At 40.3% G+C, this 19,286-nt stretch overlaps 2 protein-coding genes across 2 annotated transcripts; one reads left to right on the top strand and one right to left on the bottom strand.

Annotated features, from left to right (window-relative positions):
- The first annotated feature begins 688 nt into the window (after positions 1-688).
- stk17b (serine/threonine kinase 17b (apoptosis-inducing)) lies at positions 689-11,843 on the top strand. The gene is made up of 7 exons (XM_018678649.2): positions 689-1,279; positions 4,281-4,493; positions 5,574-5,712; positions 6,482-6,608; positions 7,155-7,203; positions 7,334-7,513; positions 8,259-11,843. The coding sequence occupies exons 1-7, from the start codon at positions 1,158-1,160 to the stop codon at positions 8,497-8,499; spliced, it is 1,071 nt and encodes a 356-aa protein (XP_018534165.1). The 5' UTR covers positions 689-1,157; the 3' UTR covers positions 8,500-11,843.
- Positions 11,652-19,213, bottom strand: lg1h2orf69 (linkage group 1 C2orf69 homolog). Its single transcript, XM_018678651.2, has 3 exons — positions 18,168-19,213; positions 14,939-15,177; positions 11,652-14,346 (listed from the first exon to the last, which is right to left on the bottom strand). Exons 1-3 carry the CDS (start codon positions 18,465-18,467, stop codon positions 13,869-13,871), a joined length of 1,017 nt encoding a protein of 338 aa, XP_018534167.1. The 5' UTR covers positions 18,468-19,213; the 3' UTR covers positions 11,652-13,868.
- Positions 19,214-19,286: the final 73 nt, after the last annotated feature.

The following is a 19,286-nucleotide window of genomic DNA, read 5'->3' as shown; positions in this document are numbered from 1 at the left end:
ACAATGAAACATTACATTTCTACGTCAAAGATATTAGAACAATAGAGACTTTTTATTTCACAAACTTCATGCATTATCTCAAAAGGTTATATTGACTCATATATATGAGTTACTAATTATATATATATACATACACACACTCACACACACACACACACACACACATATATATATATATATATATATATATATATTTTTTTTTTTTTTTTTTAAATAATATATAAAAGTTAGTACGATAAACGATGTCAAAAGTCCGATATTTAAAACTACAAATAAGACAGTAAATCGAAATTTTGGCTTTGTGTCTCATATTCATGTCCTGAAGAGTAAAAACGTTCAATTATAATCTAAGTTAGATTCTTTCATTCATCAGATTCTTATGAATGTGACTTAATTTGTCATATTTTTGAAATTTGAAAGTCCAAATTTTGTTTTAACATTCCGGTAATGTTATATAAATGTCAGACATAGACATTGCCATTATATTATATTTCTGACTTACCGTGACTTTTTTGTCATTCCCGAACTTCAGTTTTTGCATTTTTCTTTTCTAGATGGAAATACGCAGATTTTTTCATATCGTTAGAGAGTAAATGATTTCAGGTTAGGTAGGTTACCTATCAGCACCACAGACTGTCAGACCTGTAATTCAAATAAACTTGGACACGCTTTTTTCAAACAGAGCAACAGTACGCATGCGTTAAGCAGTGACGTGTCGCGAAAGTGTCAAACAGAGGGATGTAAAAAATGATCGAAAACTCTGCGGATAAACTTAGCTGTTAAGCTGCCTAACAGTGGCACGCTGTGGTAGTTCGGATAGTCTACTAACAGGAGTCAGCCGTAGGCAAAGATTTAATAGACTCGTCGCTTCTCTTCAGGTCAGCTGAGGAAATTCGGGCTTACTCACTTTTGAATCCGCGACATTGACCGTCGTGCTAACTTAGTTAGCGACAGTTGAGCTAAGCAGAGTCGGTAAATTAACCTAAACAACAGTACGACCACCGGCTTAGCTAACACTAACATGTAACTAATGTGATGTGGGCTTTGTTAGCTAGCCACTTAGGTTAGTTTTATTGTTCATCTCTCACTTACGTCGCGTTTAGCGCGGTGTCCAGTGTGGTAGCAGGCAGCAGGAGTCATACCGAAAGGAGAGGAAGATGTCTCGGAGGCGGCTGGACAGTCGCAGCGGACTCCCCGCGGGGCTTCTCGGAGAAATTCAGACCCCAATCAGCACGGAGCCGATGGAAAATGTATATGAAATCACCGGAGAGCTGGGAAGGTGAGGCAAACATGTCTGACTGCTGTTCATGAGAAAGGTCCAGAGGGTCTCCTCTGGGCAGAATAAGGTCTGCAGGAAGTTTTTAAGTTGCTCATGTGTGTACCATAATACTAGAACTAAATAGGAGTGGGCTTTATCAAGTGTTAAATTTGTATTTGGCATTCATTTGAATCGTTCTTAGGAACTACTATTAGAAATAGTTCCAGCAGCACAGTATAAACAGTATTGTATTACCGGGACGTCTGATGTCAGTAGTATCAAGTCTCCAGCCTTACAGTTCTTTGGAAAGACTTATCAATTAGTGCATCAGAGAGAGCCTGAGTGTGTCAGGCATTTCCATTTTCAGTTTGTTATGGAGGTATACAGTGTAGTGTGCTACCATGAAGTATGAGTCCTTCAACAAAAGCCAAAAACATTCCCTAGTTCCAGTTCCATAAATGTAAGAATTTGCGTTTCATATATTGAAACACACACACACACACACACATACACATAGATACATACATACATATATGTATTTGGACTGCTGAGAATACAAACGAGCTATTTGAAGACGTCATCTTGGACTCTGTTCTGGACATTCTGGATTCATCAGCAATAAGGAAAATTAGCATCATTTTCAATCCTAGATGATATTCTGAAACCAAACATTTCCTGATTCACTGTTGGTTTTGTCTTAGCAGCTGCTGACACAGTAGACTGGTGTACAATATCAAAAACATCTTAGTTCGACTACCACAGCCGCTACCACACTGTTAAACTGAACTTGAAGTAAATGTGTGGTGAGACAAGCAGTTATTAACTGGAAAGCCATGGACTGAACAAAACAGTGTCATGTATTGTTACATATTTACAAATGAGGGTCAGTTTCTGTGCTCTTAAAAAGAGTGAAGATCAATGTGACTGAACAAAATTGCATTATCACTACAGATTTAGATGATATGAGTGTGATCTGAATAATTTTCACAAATCACATATAGAAAACAGAAACTTTTAAAGGGTATCCTTTTTGGCAAAGACTACTGTGTCCTTTACATATCAGTTTATATATATTTAAGGCTGTATTTTCTATACTTATATATTTGCTGTCATGTCTACCACAGATGACACATATCACTGCACTAATGTTAACTGCATTTGGATTCTGGACTGTAAGCTTTAACCACTGTAAACACACAAGCCTTGCAGTGCCAGGGGCCTGACTGTCATGCTACAGTAGACCTTTGTCATGTGTTTGGCACAGTGTGTGAGCCATGGCAACTGCTTAGGCTTGATGATCACATCCAAAGAAATCTGAGGTGTGTTTGAAGTAGTGTGTCATACACCATGCACTGTACAATTCTGCTTTCAAAACAGGAGGAAGGAAACATGTGCAAACCAGGCTTGAGAAAGAAGAAATGGCACAGGCCACTTCTGTTAACTTATTTGTGTGTGTGTGTGTGAGTCTATGTCTGTGTGTTTGTGTATGTTGTCAAAACAGGAAGCTCTGAGGTGGAATATTTTTAAGAACATGATAAGGGCAGTGGTGTTAGGTTAGAGAGTTTCTAGTTCTGTAGTGTATAGTAATTCACAGCTCTGGTACAATATAGTCTTAATAAACAGACAGTGACCGTTAACTTTGCAGTTGACAGAACGATGCTCTCTTTAAACTGGCTGGTTAGCATAGCATAAGCCAAAGAAATGTTTGGCGTAGACCAAACCAGAGCTAAAAGGAGCGTGAACATGGGACATAGTAAATGCTAAATGTTCCTGTTTGTTTGTTTGGTAGCCATAACAGCTAGACAAAATAAGCTTATAAGCTGATGGTAAATGGTGAATGTGTATCTCTCACCTTTTTTGTGTTTTTCTTCCCACAAGTTGATTAATGTGGATTCATCAAAAGTCATCAAGGAGGTGTGAAGTTTTAAAGACTTTTGACTGCATTATGGGAATTACAGCCTCCAGGGAATTTGGATTTGGCTCATATTAGGGACCAAATGTTAGAATCTTTCAGCTTCTGTTGCTTTGATTTTCTCCATGTATGTTTTGTCTGTCTATCATAAGTCACTCTACTTTATTGGACAGCAGTACTGGATTGGAGAATTGTGTAAAGTACTTTTTAGTGTGATGAGGGGCCTAGAACCCAAACAAAGAAACGGTCACGTGGCTGTAACCTGGCAGATACTACAGGGAGACGTTAACAATTAACACAGCAGAGGTCTCCCCAGAATTCCCGATTCTCATGCTGTGCTATCAAGCTTTGAGAATGTGCACAAACATGTTTTGTGTATCAAATGCTAAAACGTCATGAAAATATGATATAACAGTGATAGGTGGTGCTATGAGATTAGAATAGTTTAGCCCCATTGTTCTATTCTTTAAGAGAAGTCCTTCTCAGTCTGTAACCTTCAGTCATTTCTCTTGGTGCGTGTAAAGCTGTTATTTTTGGATTAGATTTATTCTTTTCTTTTGTTGCAGTCACTGCAAGGCCATGTGGAGAAGTGTTTTCTCAAATTGCATAAAATATCGGCTGAATGCCAAAGGTCTTTAGAGAGGGGAATGTAGATCTGTAGTTCACTGGAGAATTAGCTTAGAAGATAAGCTTAAACCACAGACTTAAATCTATATTGCATGTTGTGAACACTATATTAGAGCTGCATGCTATTCATAATCCTGTATAGTTGAATTGTTCTTTTCAGGTTCATCAGACATGATGAATTATGACACTTTACACTCTAGCAGCCAGTAGCTACTTGTCTCTTCCTAGTCTTGAACGTCATGAACAGTTACCCTAGTGATCTAGGAATGTACTGACATTAAGTAACCTGGAGGTGCCTGTTATCAAATGCCAGTATTTGTATGGCACAGTTGTCCCAGTGCCACATTTGTTTACTGTAGTCAAATGTATGTCAATCAACCACATAATGCAATCAAAGTTTCGCAATTACCAAACTAAATTCAATTGCTGATTTGCAGTTCTCTGGAGGGTCCACCTTAACCACATGTCCGCTTTCTTTCTCAGGGGGAAGTTTGCAGTGGTGAAGCGCTGCGTGGAAAAGATCTCGGGGAAAGTGTTTGCTGCTAAGTTCCTGCGGAAAAGGAGGAGAGGTCGTGACTGCCGGGCCGAAGTCATCCACGAGATGGCCGTCCTGGAGATGGCCCGTAACAATGCCCGGGTGGTCAACCTGCACGCTGCTTATGAGACAGATCATGACATCGTCTTAGTGCTGGAATAGTGAGTTCAAAACAGAACCAGTAACACATTCTTTTACCTTTTTTCTTAGTCTAATATATGGTACTTTACATTGAATTCATCTTTTAATCTGTCTAATACTAGTAACACTGGCTAAACTGTTCTAGTCTTGTAAGTGCCTTTTTAAGGGCAAAGTCCTGTTTGTCCAAAGGAGCTGCCATATAAACTGTTTTTATATAATGCCTCATTATATAAACAGCTCATTCTTCCTAACAGGTTTATTAGGATTTGTTTGTAGACTAAAAGGCCCATCGTGTTTTAGGAACTCACTGCACAGCTTGAGCTGAAACTTTGGTTGTAGATGACTTGACTGATATTATTCTATCTAAAGTCTCACAATTTCCTAACTGGGTCATTCATGTTAAATCATGTTTGTAAATGAACTGTCCTTCTTTGTCTGGCATATCACTCATCTTACTTCTCTGTATCACCAAAACAGAAACTAGATGCAAGACCAAGATTGGAAATAAGACACAGAACAGTAGTCTTAAAGTGAAATGCTATGATTTCTCTAACCTTTTAATACTTGTTGTTGCAGACACTTAATTCCTTTTGTGAGTGCCAAGACAGTGTAAATAACTCACTTTCTTCATGCAAGACAGCCTGGACAACTTAAAGAAGCTTTAGAGAAAATAAATAAAAATACCAAATTATAAACTTGAATAACTTGAAGCGTAATAAAATTAGATGAACTTTATACTCTCTTTATGCTAGTTTTAAGGCATGTTCCATTCTGTGTCTTGGGCTGGAACTCTTACCCTACACTTCTAAGCAGGGACGAGGCTGCTCTCTTGCTCAACAACACATTGCCAGGACATGTAGGATCATACTGGTGACCCTCTGGCTATGGGTTGGCCACTTAAACCACCAGGCCACCCTTCAATTCATGAATGCAGTGTATTTCTTGTCCAAAGTATGCCACATCCAAACTGCATCTGATGTCACAAAATTGCCTGCTGTTTCTGTATACATGGCCACTTCTGTGGATGACGGTTTCCTGAACAGTCCACGTGTGTATGTGTGTGTGTATTAACAACATGCTTGTGTTTTCTGTTTGCCCAGTGCTGCAGGTGGAGAGATATTTGACCACTGTGTGTCCGAGGAGCTGCTGCCAGAGGCACAGATCATCCGTCTGATCAGGCAAACGCTGGAGGGAGTCCACCACCTCCACCAGAGCAACTTGGTGCACTTAGACCTCAAGGTTTGCACACACATACACCACACACACACACACACACATACACACAGCAAATGAGAATCACACGCATGAATGTAGCTGGAGCCAAGGGAGTCTATTTTTACATGTTCACTCAGTTCACCACAAACTTCACATTTGAGTGCTCGGCCGAGTATTCCTATTTATAGTGCGGCTGTGTGCTCAAAACCCCAATTTCCTATTTCCGTGACACAGTAAAGTCTAGAACTAGAATTATAGGTAGGAACAGAAGCCTTAGCCCAGGGCAAAGTGAGAAAGCTCAACAGCACAGTGTAAAAATGAGGGATTTTTACACCACTTCTGCATTATCATAAGCACCAGGCTGTTAAATAAAGGGCCTGTTACTGGCCTGAGAGCACATGTGGATCCCTATGTTTAAGACACTGACTATATAACTTTAACTAGAGCTGGGAATTTTACAAGAGTTGTGCTAATCATTGTCAGACACACAAAAAAGTTGTGTTTGTTGTGCAAACAGAACAAACACGTACTGTATGTCCTGTCTTGTAAAGAATGAAAATGTAGTAATAGTGTTTACACAGTGTCATATGGTCAACATATTTTCAGTTTTACAGACAAGTAATCCTGTTTGAAATACACCTCTCCTTTAGAGTTATGTTCAAAGAAAAGTTTAGAAAATTCCTGACATGTGTTATGCATTTTGCTCTCAAGTTAAAAGTACCTCTTATCTTAGCACCACTTCTGCTTTCACATGTTCACTGTGTTTCCTCTTTGTTTTTTGTTTTTTTCTCAGCCCCAGAATATTCTCCTGACCAGCCTGTCTCCTCCAGGAGACATAAAGATTGTAGACTTTGGCCTGGCACGTAAACTGGGTGCGGTTGGAGAGCTCAGAGAGATTCTTGGCACACCTGAATATGTGGGTAAGGTGATGTTCATAAAACAGGCTTCCATTACTCAGAAACATCAGACAAGAGCAGATGAGGCCAACATAACCACATTAGAGTCAGTAAAACCTGTCTTATGTTATGCTAATAGGGGTGCTTTTTTTTTTTTTTTTTTTTTTTTTTAAAGGCAGAATCTCTTACAAATTCTAATATCACTGGTGCCATTAGCATTAATTTCAGTACACACACAGACAGAGGCATCATCTTTAAACACAGTCCCGCTGTCATGCAAGAAATACTGGGTTTAATCCACTCCCGCACACCTCAAGAAACCTCAGCTTTGTCTTATCCTTGCACTTTTTTCTCGAGCTTTGGTATGTTAATTTTACTCTGCCAGCACCTCCATGAGTTTAATTTGGTTGTTTATTGTTATTATAATACAGAATAAAGACACAACTGAAATGCACTCTCTGTAGTGGTGAAACAAAGACACAAAACAACATGAGGCATGGAATGATAAAGGAAATTACAAGGAGACATTCTTGTAATTCTGAATGTCAACTGACTTTTTCTTTCTTTCAGCTCCAGAGATCCTGAATTATGAACCAATCACAACAGCCACTGACCTATGGTGAGTTCCATTCTAGCCAAGCTCTGTCATAGCTGTAGTTCAGTTTGGGTACAGTTTTCTTTTGTTCTCACTCTTGTGGTAGCCAGAAGTATGACTGACCCTGTCCTTCACGCATGTCTGTGTCCCTTAGGAGTGTGGGTGTCATAGCCTACATGCTGGTGACGGGCGAGTCTCCGTTCGCCGGGGACGACAAGCAGGAGACGTATCTGAACGTGTCCCAGGTCAACGTGGACTACAGCAGGGAGGCCTTCTCAAGGGTATCTGAGCTGGCTGTGGACTTCATCCGTAAGCTGCTGATCAAAGCGCCTGAGTGAGTAAAGACAGTAAGAGTGTGTGAACTCACTTCAAACTTCCCTCACACAGGTGAAACACTCAAATGATTTATTTTGAACGGAATGTTAAGACGGAGCTGTAAACAAAAGACATGTTTTTCCCACGAGGAAACCCATCACGTAATGTCTTATTTTAGAGCTCCACTGGTGTGTGACAGGATTCACACGCAGGCTGGTGCACATTCCAGAGCAAATCAAGCACTCATTGTTTTTAGACGCAAAAAAATATTTCTGTCTACAAGAACGTGTTTAGAATTTAGCAAGTAACTCACCTCTGTTCATGATTCTGACTTTCCTTAAGGTCTTTTCAGACTGGGGACGTTTTTTCATTAATTTGCACATCAGTTTATTTTTTTTATTTTGGAAGGAGGTTGATTTTGCTGAGCTTTTGCACTGCAACTGAAGGCAGACACACAGATTGCCAGAATCTGCTCTGGGTCAAAGGATCCCAGTAGTTGGTCCTTTGCCTCCTCAGATGCAGCACTAATAAAACAGGACCTCAGACTCACTCACCCTGGTGAAGCTGGTGGGAGAGTATTTCACATTGTTTATTTACGTCGCACTGTATGTGAAAAGACCTTAAATGGTGATGTCTCTCCCTCTTAAGAAAATAAGCAACATATTAATCAATAATGAAAATAATCAGGAGTTGTCAGTCTAGGAGTCAGTAAACTCTAATCACAGGCTAGATTCCGAGTGTTTTACATTGTGCTTTGACCACAGGGACCGGCCCAGCGCCGCCGAGTGCATGAGCCACCCGTGGCTGTGGCAGCAGCAGCAGATCTGCCTGAGCCCCGACCCCACTGCCACCCGCCCCTTTCGCGAAAGGAGCTGCGGCACCAAGTGGGCAGCCCCGCCTGAAGACCCAGAGGACAAGGAGAACTTCCTGGAGTCCCCGCACTCGCACGCAAAAAGATTTCGCTTCGATGAGGAAACGTCCGCTCCCGGAGACGGTGACTTTTAGAAAAGAAAAAAATGAAAAAGGGGGAGGAATGAAAAGCAGGTGCGGCCACTTCTTCCCCTGAGCTTTTAAATTCTTTTAAGCCACAAAACTGGCTCTACTGCCCACCACTCAAGAGTACTTAGGTTGTGTTTATATTCCACTTAATTGCAAAATTCCAAGATCGACCAGTCAAACCAAAGATAACCAGCTTAAGTTTGAGATCTATCACTGATCCATTGCTATGTAAAAATGTACATGTTTCAATTAATGCAGTTTGGTTAACCTTAAGTATTTAATTCCTTTCATTGTTCAAATCTTTGGTATTTTCAGGGGCTGAGTAAACCTGCTCTGTGTCAAGCGTTGTTATTTGTCCCCGTGCTGATGAAGGCTACTGTGGAGTATTTCTAGGGAAATCTATGCAATACTTCTCATGTATATTTTGAAATCGTTTCTATACCTTAAAGAAGCTAAAAATAGCATTCTGCCTTAAGGTGGGAAGTGAAGTGTTCTTGTCACCAGCTCCAGCACACTTGTGCTTCAGCAGAAAATGAGTGATATCAAGATAGGCACCTCTGCAGTGAGGAAGTGAGAACGTCCTTATTTGCATGTTAAAGAGAACAAGGCGCAGCTGGACAGCAGCATTATGGGAAGCCAGGTTGAGTTTTAAATAATGAAACCTGCCTTATGTGCTTTTTTTTTTTTTTTTTTTGGTCTAAGTTGATAAAAGATGCTGCTGTCCATGTCTTAGCTCTGCTGTGTTTCATGTCCGAGCTGCACTTCCATTCCAAGCAGCAGGAGGACATGATCACACACAAGCATATTACATTCCTTATATGTTTGCCTTGTACCACGGTGTCAAACGTTGATTTTCTCTGTGTCTGCTGTAGATTGAGGGTTTAAAATTAGCTCAGGGTTTAAGACGCAACTCATTTTAATAACTTGATCCACAGTGTAGTCCCCGTTCACAGAACTGAGAGGCCTCCACATGTAGTGTTAATCATATTTTTGGGTTATTGTAGAAAAAAAAAAAAAAATTCTAGATGAAACTGCTTTGACAAGAAGGTATAAAGTGAGCAACAAATCGTGGTACCCATAGAACTCTTATTTATCCTACAACAGTAAGATAGAAATTTAAAACTGTAATGGCTCAGAAAACTAATGAGTCATACAGTGGTTCATATGCCACGCCCGCACTTACTCAAATGATTTCCTCACCGAGCTCTGCGTTCCTCTTTGTTAGCTGGGCCAGGAGAGAAACTTTAGCACTTACTCCATAAGCACACGTTCTGAACTGATAAGCAAAACGGGAGCTATTTATGAACGTTTGTATGTTCGTGTGTCCTTGTCCCTCACCAAAGCCATTCAGTCAGCTTTTCATAGTATCAGCATTAAAAGCTACTTTGGTCCTCCTGGGTCCGGGTGCCTGAAGTGATCTATTCCTGTTGTTTTCTTCATCTCAGGGCGTGCTGCTCACTCTCTCCTCCCTTTGTTTTGTATTCTTAATGTTATTCTTATAGGCCTATTATTATTATTTATGTGCTGGACTTATACTTTATATTTTTATGTAAATAATGTGCTCACATGTCTTATTAAGGAAGATTGTGGTGGGAGACAGGTGATTTCAAATGATAAAGGTGTTATTTAAAACAAGAAGATGCTGTTGTGGTGACTGTAATAAATAATACATGTTTGCAGTGAATTAGGGAGATGAAAGCGAGGATTAGTTTTTAAGGTGGTACTGGGAAGTAAAGAAAAATATGGAAATGGACAGATGAGTCAGGCGATGTTAGTCAGGAGGAAGATGATTAAATACTTTGATGTGTGAGTCCTGAAAGAAGCATTTAAAGGAGTAGTTCAACAAATGGGAAATAAGGGTATTTCCCAATACGTAGAACTGTTTGTTTGTATTCAGATGTTGGCTGTTAAGATACGTAGGCATGAAAGGTTTTCCGGGTGGTGATAAAGTAGGAATGATGATTTGACTGTAAAGTTTTAGAAAGAGATGGATGTTTGTCCCAGGAAGCGTGACAGAACCACTGTAAAATGTGAAATATGAGGTGCTATTGAGTCACAGGATTTGCCATCTTTTATTCAAGTAAGACTTGAATGAGAAAAAAAAAAACTCACCTCTTAAAGTGCAGTGATGGCAACTCTGCCAAAACATTCCTCTTTTTGTTGCGAGGTGCCAAACTGAATAAGACCACATTGTGTTTGTTGTTGTTGTTGTCACCAGCAGGCACACAATGGCCTTTGTGTGTGTGTGTGGGGGGGGGCGATGGGTGTCTCCAGCCACGGCCATGCTCTCATCTGTATGCTGTCATCCTTTAAAACTGGAACACCACACTGTAAAAGATTTTCATCTCAGTAAGAGATCCAGTCTCACTGAGTTAGCAGATTCTACTTGAGCTTGTTGTAAAAACAGCTGACAAGTATGTCAGTGCGATACTGTCAGGAGATTATCGAAACCAGAGACGCTGCGAAGCCTCTTTTACTACTGTACAAGGAAGTAAGCTCGATTCTTACTTCATCTCAAGACTCATCTCAAAACGTCTCAAAGTCTAGATGTGTTGCTCCTCCTCTGTAAACAGGTGACAGGTCTTAAAATAATCTTGATTTAGGCTAATACCATGTGCCTTGATAAAGGAAGTCTAAATTTTCAAGCTCAGTTGTACCAAAACAAGTGCAGCTATCTTTCCTGTTGCAGCAGAATCTGTAAAAAGCATGACGTTTAGACTTGACAGGTAGTAAATCTCCAGAGAAGATGGACTTGTTTTGCAGCGCAGGGATGTCCGTGATCTCACTTTGCAGGATGACGAAATGCTCGAACGGGTTGGGCAAAGTGGCTTGTGTTTGCTGGCATTGTCTGTCTGTCACTTGAACATGACCTATGCTGTGGTGTTGATTATGTTATTTTGTACAGCTATTGTACTGTGTTATTTTCAGCAGCTAGTCACTTGGTGGCCTCGGTGTGTGTGTGTGTGTGTGTGTGCATGTATATGTATGTGTGTGAGCGCTCATTGTCTGAGCGGGAGGTGCTTCGCCGGGTAGTCGGGCCGTCATCCTCGAGAAATGGGGCACCACTGATGTCACTTAACACTCGTTTCTTTTCTGTGACTGCAGCGAGACTGAAGGTCACTGTAGATTAAAGTCAAACCAGCCACAAGCACAAGCAATTAAATGTTTAAGAGATGTATGTTTATTTTGCATTTTATATATTTTTTTTAATGTATGAGCATTCTGATTGCATCTGAAATAACAAAAAAAAAAAAAAAGACATAATCCGTATTGTATTCTGATCAACTGCAGGCTAATATATAGGCATCACAAAGCAAACTGAAAAAGCTCATTAAAGATTGTAGAAAATATCCGATGGAGTATTTGATGTGTTTTGTTGAGTCAGTCTGGTGTGAAACTGTTTTTTCTCCTCAGTTCTTTGTTTTCTACTTTCTCCACACTGCTGCCACCTGCTGATTCCAGAGAGCTGAAACAAACTGCTCTTCAGTAACTGCTGCAAACTCCCCCATCACTGGTTAACCGTCCCCAGAACAAAGTGGCATAGTGTTAATGTGTACCGATTAGTGAGCAGATGATGTATGATACATATTATGTTGGGCACAAAAAGGCTTCTATCTGCCCTGCTTGCAGACTAACAGGGATTTGTTTTAACAGCACAACGCACAGCGAGTAGTAAACTTAATGGAATGCTCTGAAGTTACATTCAGCAAAATGAGTTGCAGCCATCAGCAAAGTGCAAAGATGCCATGTAAGCTTACAAAGAAATCATTACAGGCTGGAATAAAACATACAGAGATAAATACACATGCTGCCAACACTGACAGGTCATCAGCAATCTAATCTGAACAAGTTACTTGATTTTTACAGTTGAGATTAAACCAACCTGCATTTTTTTTTCATACTGTAATGCACATTGCTGCAGTCATTAAAACAGTACAGTATAGAGAACACATATCTGCAACCATGAGAAAAAAGCATTTTGAGGAAATTAACATATACACCCTGTTAAAGCAACTTGTTTCATTAACAAAAAAATGAATATTGTAAACATCATTACAGTTTGTCTAGTTACAACTTTTCTAAGTTAATTGTTGTAATTAACTTGTAAGTACTTGTAATTGTACTAAATTGTAAGTAGAAAAAAATGACATGTAGTAACAATGTTTGTTATCATTAAATCATGTCAAAGAATGATGTTTTTACAATGACAATAAGTTTGAAAGTTCATCCTTAAAAATTAAAACAGCAGATGACCATATCTTGCCTCAAGGTCCACATGATCTTTATCAGCAGTTGACGTTCAAAGCAGCCAAATTCCATTGGTTGATGAAGATCATGTGACGTGAGTGCCAGAACACACACTACTAAACAGACCTTGAGTGGAGACTGTATCAACTGTTCTGATGAAGAGAAGTGAACAGATTTGTTGATGTTTTTTGTCATGGTGGCAGCAATACGCTAAGGTAAAAATAAATAATACTACTAAAATAAAGCTTCCACATTTTGGTTTTTCCTTTTTCTCTTACAGTGCAGCTGTCTGACATTTAAACAGAATATATGTAGCAAATTATTATTGGTGGGAAATACACCACTGATACACAATGTAGGAATGAAAGAACCATTTTTAACTTTCTGACCAAGGCTTAATTAACTGGCCACAGTTAAAATACAATCAAGAATCATCACTGCTGAGAGACCAACTGATGAAGTCTGAAGCTGACACTGCAGAGTCAAGTTCAGACATTCAGACATTCACGTGTCTAAAAGTAGCTCAACGCAAGTGCAGGTAGAAAGAGAATGTAATAAGCTGCTCTGCTTCAGCCAAACATTCATTGAATTCAATTTAAATTCAATTAAAGTCACAATGTTACACTACCTCTCGTACACCTTCATTACAGAAATTCTTTTGTAAGCAAAATCAAACTGAAGCAACATGAATCATTCACGTTTCTCAAACAACAGCTCTGCAGCAAATCAAATTTGGAGCCAAAATGAAATGTAAAAGCTTACATTTAACCTAAACAGTCAAATAATAAAATAAGGAAGACGTTGGATGTCAAAATGATCCAAGATCTGTTTTTTTTTTAGAGGGAAGGGGAAGGCTACTCGATCATTCCACCTCAGGTTAAGTGCGTTTAGCAGTAGAAAGGAAATACAAAGTACAACACACCAGCATCTGTCGCATGCTCTAAAGTCTGAGCCCTTAAATCACCAAAATATTGAGGTAAGACCAGCGAATAAGACACGCAATCTGTATTCTAATAGGTAATCTAAAGCGCTCAGTGATGTTCAAACAATCAGCTCAGGTTTCTGATGTGTGTGTCTGTGTGTGTGTGTGTGGTGTCTGAAGTGCTTACAGCCACTCTGAACCAAATTCAAAACTCCTGAATGACCCTGAAGTGGTTCTCGATGCAGGGGGGCTCGTCCTCAAAGTGCAGCTTCTTACTTGGACAGGCTCCGAACTCCTCCAGGGTTTTGATGAAGTGTCCATGCTCACGGCCCACCCAGGCCCGCATCGGGTCGCACACCTCGTAAGGTGTCACGTGGGCGTGAATCGACACCCCGCTGGCGGCTAGCTCCTTCAGCACCTGCTTGTCCGTCACCCAGGTCTCGCTACCCCCCGGGTGTCCGCCGTCCAGCCAGTACATGGCCGAGATGCATTTGACGAAAGGGGACATCTGTGGGTCGGCGCGTGCCCCGCCCAGCTCGTACACCATCTGGTTCAGCACCACGCAGCCTTTGCTGAAGCCCACCAACGTCAGTGAAAATCCTGAGGGGATGCTATCAGCCCCGCCCTGTGGCTCGAGGGGGTTTGGGAGGTTGGCTCGCTCCATGCCATTGCTCAGCAGGGCCCTGCAAACACAAGTACCTTTCAGACCACTTTTTCTCTTTATAGCCTTTCTGTGTAAACTGCCATATTTTTGAGCACAGTCCTAACATAATGCTACGTGTTTATTAAACTAAAGTTGGGAATCAAACCTCAGTAGTTTTTGGTACCATCTAATATCTGTCCATAGCAGTATTTTAAAAAGTGCAGAATAACAAAAGCTAGCAGTGAATTCAAGATTCTGCCAATTTTACATTTAAATTATTTAGGAAGAGTTCTTATACAGACAATTGAAAAAAGCTGCATTGGTAAAGAAATTCAACTCCCCTCCCAGCTTCTTATTTAACAGGACATATATAAAAAGTGGTGCCCATCACCTCATCAAAGTCTCTGCAATAAAGCAAATACGCATGCTTCCTAAATGAAAAACTTGTCTTTAAAAATTACAGCAGATGGCTACATAATATGTGGTGTCATCTTGGGTATGTAACCAAAATAAATAAATAATATGTTCATATGTTTATGGGCTGAAAGTGTTTTAACTAGAGAAACTGCAAAACCGCTGACTAAACTGATGATGTGCAAAGTGCAAATGTTCCCGCGAAGAAGGCCACAAACCTGAGATGGCGAAACGCTCCAAAGTCGGGTGAGTACGGCGAGTGCTCTGGCGCCCCGAACATGTTGCTGTCCACAAAGTTGCGGTAGCAGCTGAACTTGTGGAGGTACATGCACGAGGCTCTGACAACCCAAACGTATCGGTCGGGGAAACGTCGGCCCAGGGTGAAGGCCACCTGCTCCAGACTCCAGGAGAGCCACTGAGCTCCCTCGGGCTGCAGAGCCATCTCCTCCTGGAAGTTCTGCACAGACAACACACAGACAGGGGATCATTCAAAGCTGCAACATACACTACATGTTTTGCACATACTGGAATAACTAACTAACTAGGTAGGAGAGGGGTTTGCTTTGGCCAAATTATTGGGCCTTTAAACGCTTATTAATTAAAGAGGAGATACAAACAAACAAAAATTTAATTCCTCCTTCAACTTTTTCAAGACATTTTTTTCCACAAATGTTTATTTCAGTCTGTGAGCAAAATAAATGGCTGGTAACAACCATGGTGAAAGTCTGACTAAAGACGTCACACACACACACACACACACATTGGTGTATCTCTGGCCCATTTAATTAGTTCCATCAGCAGCTTCCTCTCACTTTGCTGTCAGACTGTTAGTGTGTGGTTCTCAACACAAGGACTTCATTCATTTTATTTACACGGAAACGTCACGGTGACAGCGTCCTGCGCATACGAACACCTCCTGGGAAATACCAGCACACTGTGGGAATATTAACACTTGCTTAGAAAGTTGCCTAATGAATTGCAGATGAGGACAATGAATAGATGGAGTGGGCACTCAAAAAGCTGTAATAAATGAGGGCAGTTCTTGGAATTCTTGAAGGCTATTAGAAAAGTGTGATATTTAATCTTCTTTAACTTCTTTTAACTCCTCGATATTTTTTACACTTGATTAGTAAATGCCTCTTCATCTTACTAAAAAAAGGAACAAAAAGCTTCTGAGGCAGCTTTGCATAATCTGACAGCTGCAGCATTTACAGATTTGGCACACATTTGAGAGACACTGCCACATTCTCAGTTACCAGTAGAAACACTTTTCTTTGTTGCTCTTCTCAGCTCTGCAGTTTCCTCATACATATGTTTTTTTTGTTTGTTTGTTTGTTTGTTTGTTTTTTACCCCAATGTCTCGGGCTAACAACAAAATGTGTGCTAATGTCCCCAGTGCTCTGTTCTTCAGGAGGCCTTCAAGAAGACCGATTATGCTTTTTATCTGGCTCAATATTTCACTCCGTTCTGATTGGTCACCTTCCAGAAGCTTCCTCTGTTTCCAGAGCAACATAAACAAACTATAGTAAGCCAGTGCTTCTGAGTATATACAATATGGAATATGTCAAGAGCTGACATTAGCTCTGCCTGAAAGAAGAATAAGTCTGAAGTGGGTGCTATTTGCTCACTGGGATTACTTCTATATATATTTACCTCATTATTTGTAACTTTAGCTGTGTTTAATATGAACCTCCAACACTTAACATTATATATATATGACAGAAAATAAGGAAACGCATGAGAGATCCTCTTTAAACAACAGTAGTTATCATTGATGAAAAGAGAACCTTCCTCTGCATTTAACTATTTTCTGTAGGTAGGGATGATAATTTTAAATATTGACCTCAGTTTCAATCCTTATGATCTTTATGCAGACCACTGATGTTATGTTTTATGGAGAGCATTTCCATGGTAAAGTCGGATTATGTTCTGTTCTATTCTATTCACAATAATTTACTACATAACATGCCTACATGCACTTTGAAGGCAAAGAAAAATAATGTCATACTTGCAACATACTATGTGTCAGAACTGCAAAATTTCCCATAATACTCTTCTACAGTCTGGGAGGTTGGGGAAGCTCAATATATATTGTGAATCTGAACGCATTAATAATGCAGTGAATACATACTAATTCCTGATTTTGAATCAAGAATGATGTGCATGTTTTCCTCTTTATTTACAAAGATAGTTGGATATAGTGAACATGTCTGACTTCTATCAATGCTATATTATATAGTATTATATCAGAATGTGTTACAGAACTGTCTCATGATACTATCACTATAATATGCAATGTGTTATTGTCACTTCTTTTGTAATTGCAAACCATAAACACACAGATGAATTCAGGGCATTGTAGTTTGGTTAGTTTCAGCTCCTAGTCAGATAAACATGGTGATATTTATCAAAACACTCTGTATCACACACAAAGCTGGCATAAATATACAAACAAGAACGTCTGCAGTGCTAACCCCAATCAGTTGTTGACAAGATGTTACTGTACCTGTCTTATGCACAGGTACAATGCACAGTGCACAGTATACTCTGCTCGATACTCTTTCACTTGGTGTCCAGAAGTGCTGCTTTCAGTTACATTTTGTGACTATAACGAAGCTCTAGACACACTCCTACCCTGAAGACGGTCCTTATAAATAAACTTCACTTGATATCAGTGTAGGTGAGAGCAGCCAAGTGTGACAAGGTCACATATCTACCCTCATATGTGGAAATCCTCTTTCAGAGATTTTTTCTATATATTATGTGATATCCGAGTTCCAGATATGTGTCATAAAGTTACAGTTAACAATAATTCATGCAGAAGGAACTCCATACTCCCACTAAAGTGGAAGACAACATTCTAAGGCAAGCAAGCCCAAATGTGCTTCCTCAGGTATACAATGATAGGCAGGTAATGGTTACCGGAGTTGTTTCTTATCAAGCAGTAGCACTAAAAAATGACTTACTATGCTGATAACCTTTAGTGGCACCCATAAGGTGTCACATGTTGTGTAAAATCTATTTTTAAAAAAACCCTCTACATCTGCAAAATACATCACAATTACCCTGTAAATGTCATATGGCACTTAATGGCTATATAACCGAGCCATATAGCAGCACATAGAGTAAATATATAGCGACACAAATTGTTTAAAACCTCCAGCACAAACTAAACAAAACAGCAAATCTTAAATGTAAATGCTATGTCACGTTGTACTTGAACTCTAGAGAAATAAGCACTGACACTGTTTTGACCTCTCACAAGACTTTACTTGCTTGTCTCGGGTCTGTTGATATCAGTGAACAGAGATACTACTTGTACTAACTTACATATAATAGCCATTAAAGTCATTCCGTTTAGGCCAGTCGGGATCTTTCTGTGGAGACCCCTGGATAACGTGAGACCCCTCCCAGATCAGTGGTGCTCCCACCCTCCATCCTACTCACCTGAATATCCCCATGGAAAAACATGACGTGTTTGTTGTTGCTCTTCTCCTTTGGTTCCGAAGTACATTGATTGTCTGTATCAGGCCGCAGGAGCAGCAGGTCGTTAACTCGGCTCGGGACGCAACCGGGAACCGCAGACAGCCTCTGCAGCCTCTGCAGCGGACTACCAGAGTATGCATCCCGGCTGGCTGCTGCACGCAGCCCCCGGGACTCAGAGGATGTGTTTGGTGCTACAGATGTCATTGCTTTGGCCGCCGTTAGTAGAGTGAAACCCACCGCAACTACTCTGGCTGATAGCATGGACTCTAAAATAAGCAAATGATATGGCGTTTTCTTTCTCCGCAGAGTCACTCCATGCTGCTGCTGTTGTCAGCTAGCTTGTCAACTAACAATAGCTTCGATAGCCACACAGCATCACATTATCGGCGGTTAACGTAAAAACAAGGCCCGGGAGCCTTATTTCGTGGTTATAACCGGAATACTCAGCATTGCATGCCGTCTTCTAACCGTTGTCTATCTCTCATTGCCGCAGATTTAAACAAAACGTATACCCTTATATCACTCTGACAGTTTTTGGGTCTTTTTTGTCCACGAAGAGGCGCTGTTTATCAAAAACACACCTACCGACCAAAGCTGACAGTGGAGAAAGCCAGAACTAACTATTAGCACTAGTGCGCATGTCTTTTTACCTTCTCCAAAGATACTTGAGTACAAAGATGGTGTACTCGTATGTACTTCCGTTTTCGACGAGTGGGTCAACCACAGCAGACAGTCATGCGGTCTAGGGCTAAGGACAAAGAAATATGGCAAAAATAAAACAAACAAACAGGAAAAACAAAAACAAAGCAGATATATACGGAGATGACTATATTCATAAATAAACGATGCTGTTCAGTTTGGTTTTATTCTTTCCTAAAACGATACGAAGTGATAACATTAGTGTAAAAATATACACAATACCTTAATAGATTCATGAAACCAATTAACCATATTGTGCCCCTCACACATACATACATACATACGTACATACACACATACATGAAAAAACGCTGTACGGAAAAGTTACTTCGCGCCGTCCAGAGAGAGGACGTCTCTGGTAGGTTGGTAATAGGAGGGAAC

Source organism: Lates calcarifer, linkage group LG1 (assembly GCF_001640805.2).
Source record: "Lates calcarifer isolate ASB-BC8 linkage group LG1, TLL_Latcal_v3, whole genome shotgun sequence".
NCBI classification, from domain to species: Eukaryota; Metazoa; Chordata; class Actinopteri; family Centropomidae; genus Lates; species Lates calcarifer.
The sequence above is the reverse complement of the archived record's forward strand: the minus strand, read 5'-3'. Positions and strand labels throughout refer to the sequence as shown.

Bases quoted from the DNA above. Each gene is read 5' to 3' on its own strand.
- stk17b (XM_018678649.2), top strand. From the start codon at position 1,158: ATGTCTCGGAGGCGGCTGGACAGTCGCAGCGGACTCCCCGCGGGGCTT. The intron at 4,494-5,573 runs GTGAGTTCAAAA...CTGTTTGCCCAG, and splicing joins ATCGTCTTAGTGCTGGAATA to TGCTGCAGGTGGAGAGATAT. The intron at 7,204-7,333 runs GTGAGTTCCATT...TGTGTCCCTTAG, and splicing joins ACAACAGCCACTGACCTATG to GAGTGTGGGTGTCATAGCCT.
- lg1h2orf69 (XM_018678651.2), bottom strand. From the start codon at position 18,467: ATGCTATCAGCCAGAGTAGTTGCGGTGGGTTTCACTCTACTAACGGCG. The intron at 15,178-18,167 runs GTGAGTAGGATG...TTGTCTGTGCAG, and splicing joins TTTTCCATGGGGATATTCAG to AACTTCCAGGAGGAGATGGC. The intron at 14,347-14,938 runs GTTTGTGGCCTT...TTGTGTTTGCAG, and splicing joins GGAGCGTTTCGCCATCTCAG to GGCCCTGCTGAGCAATGGCA.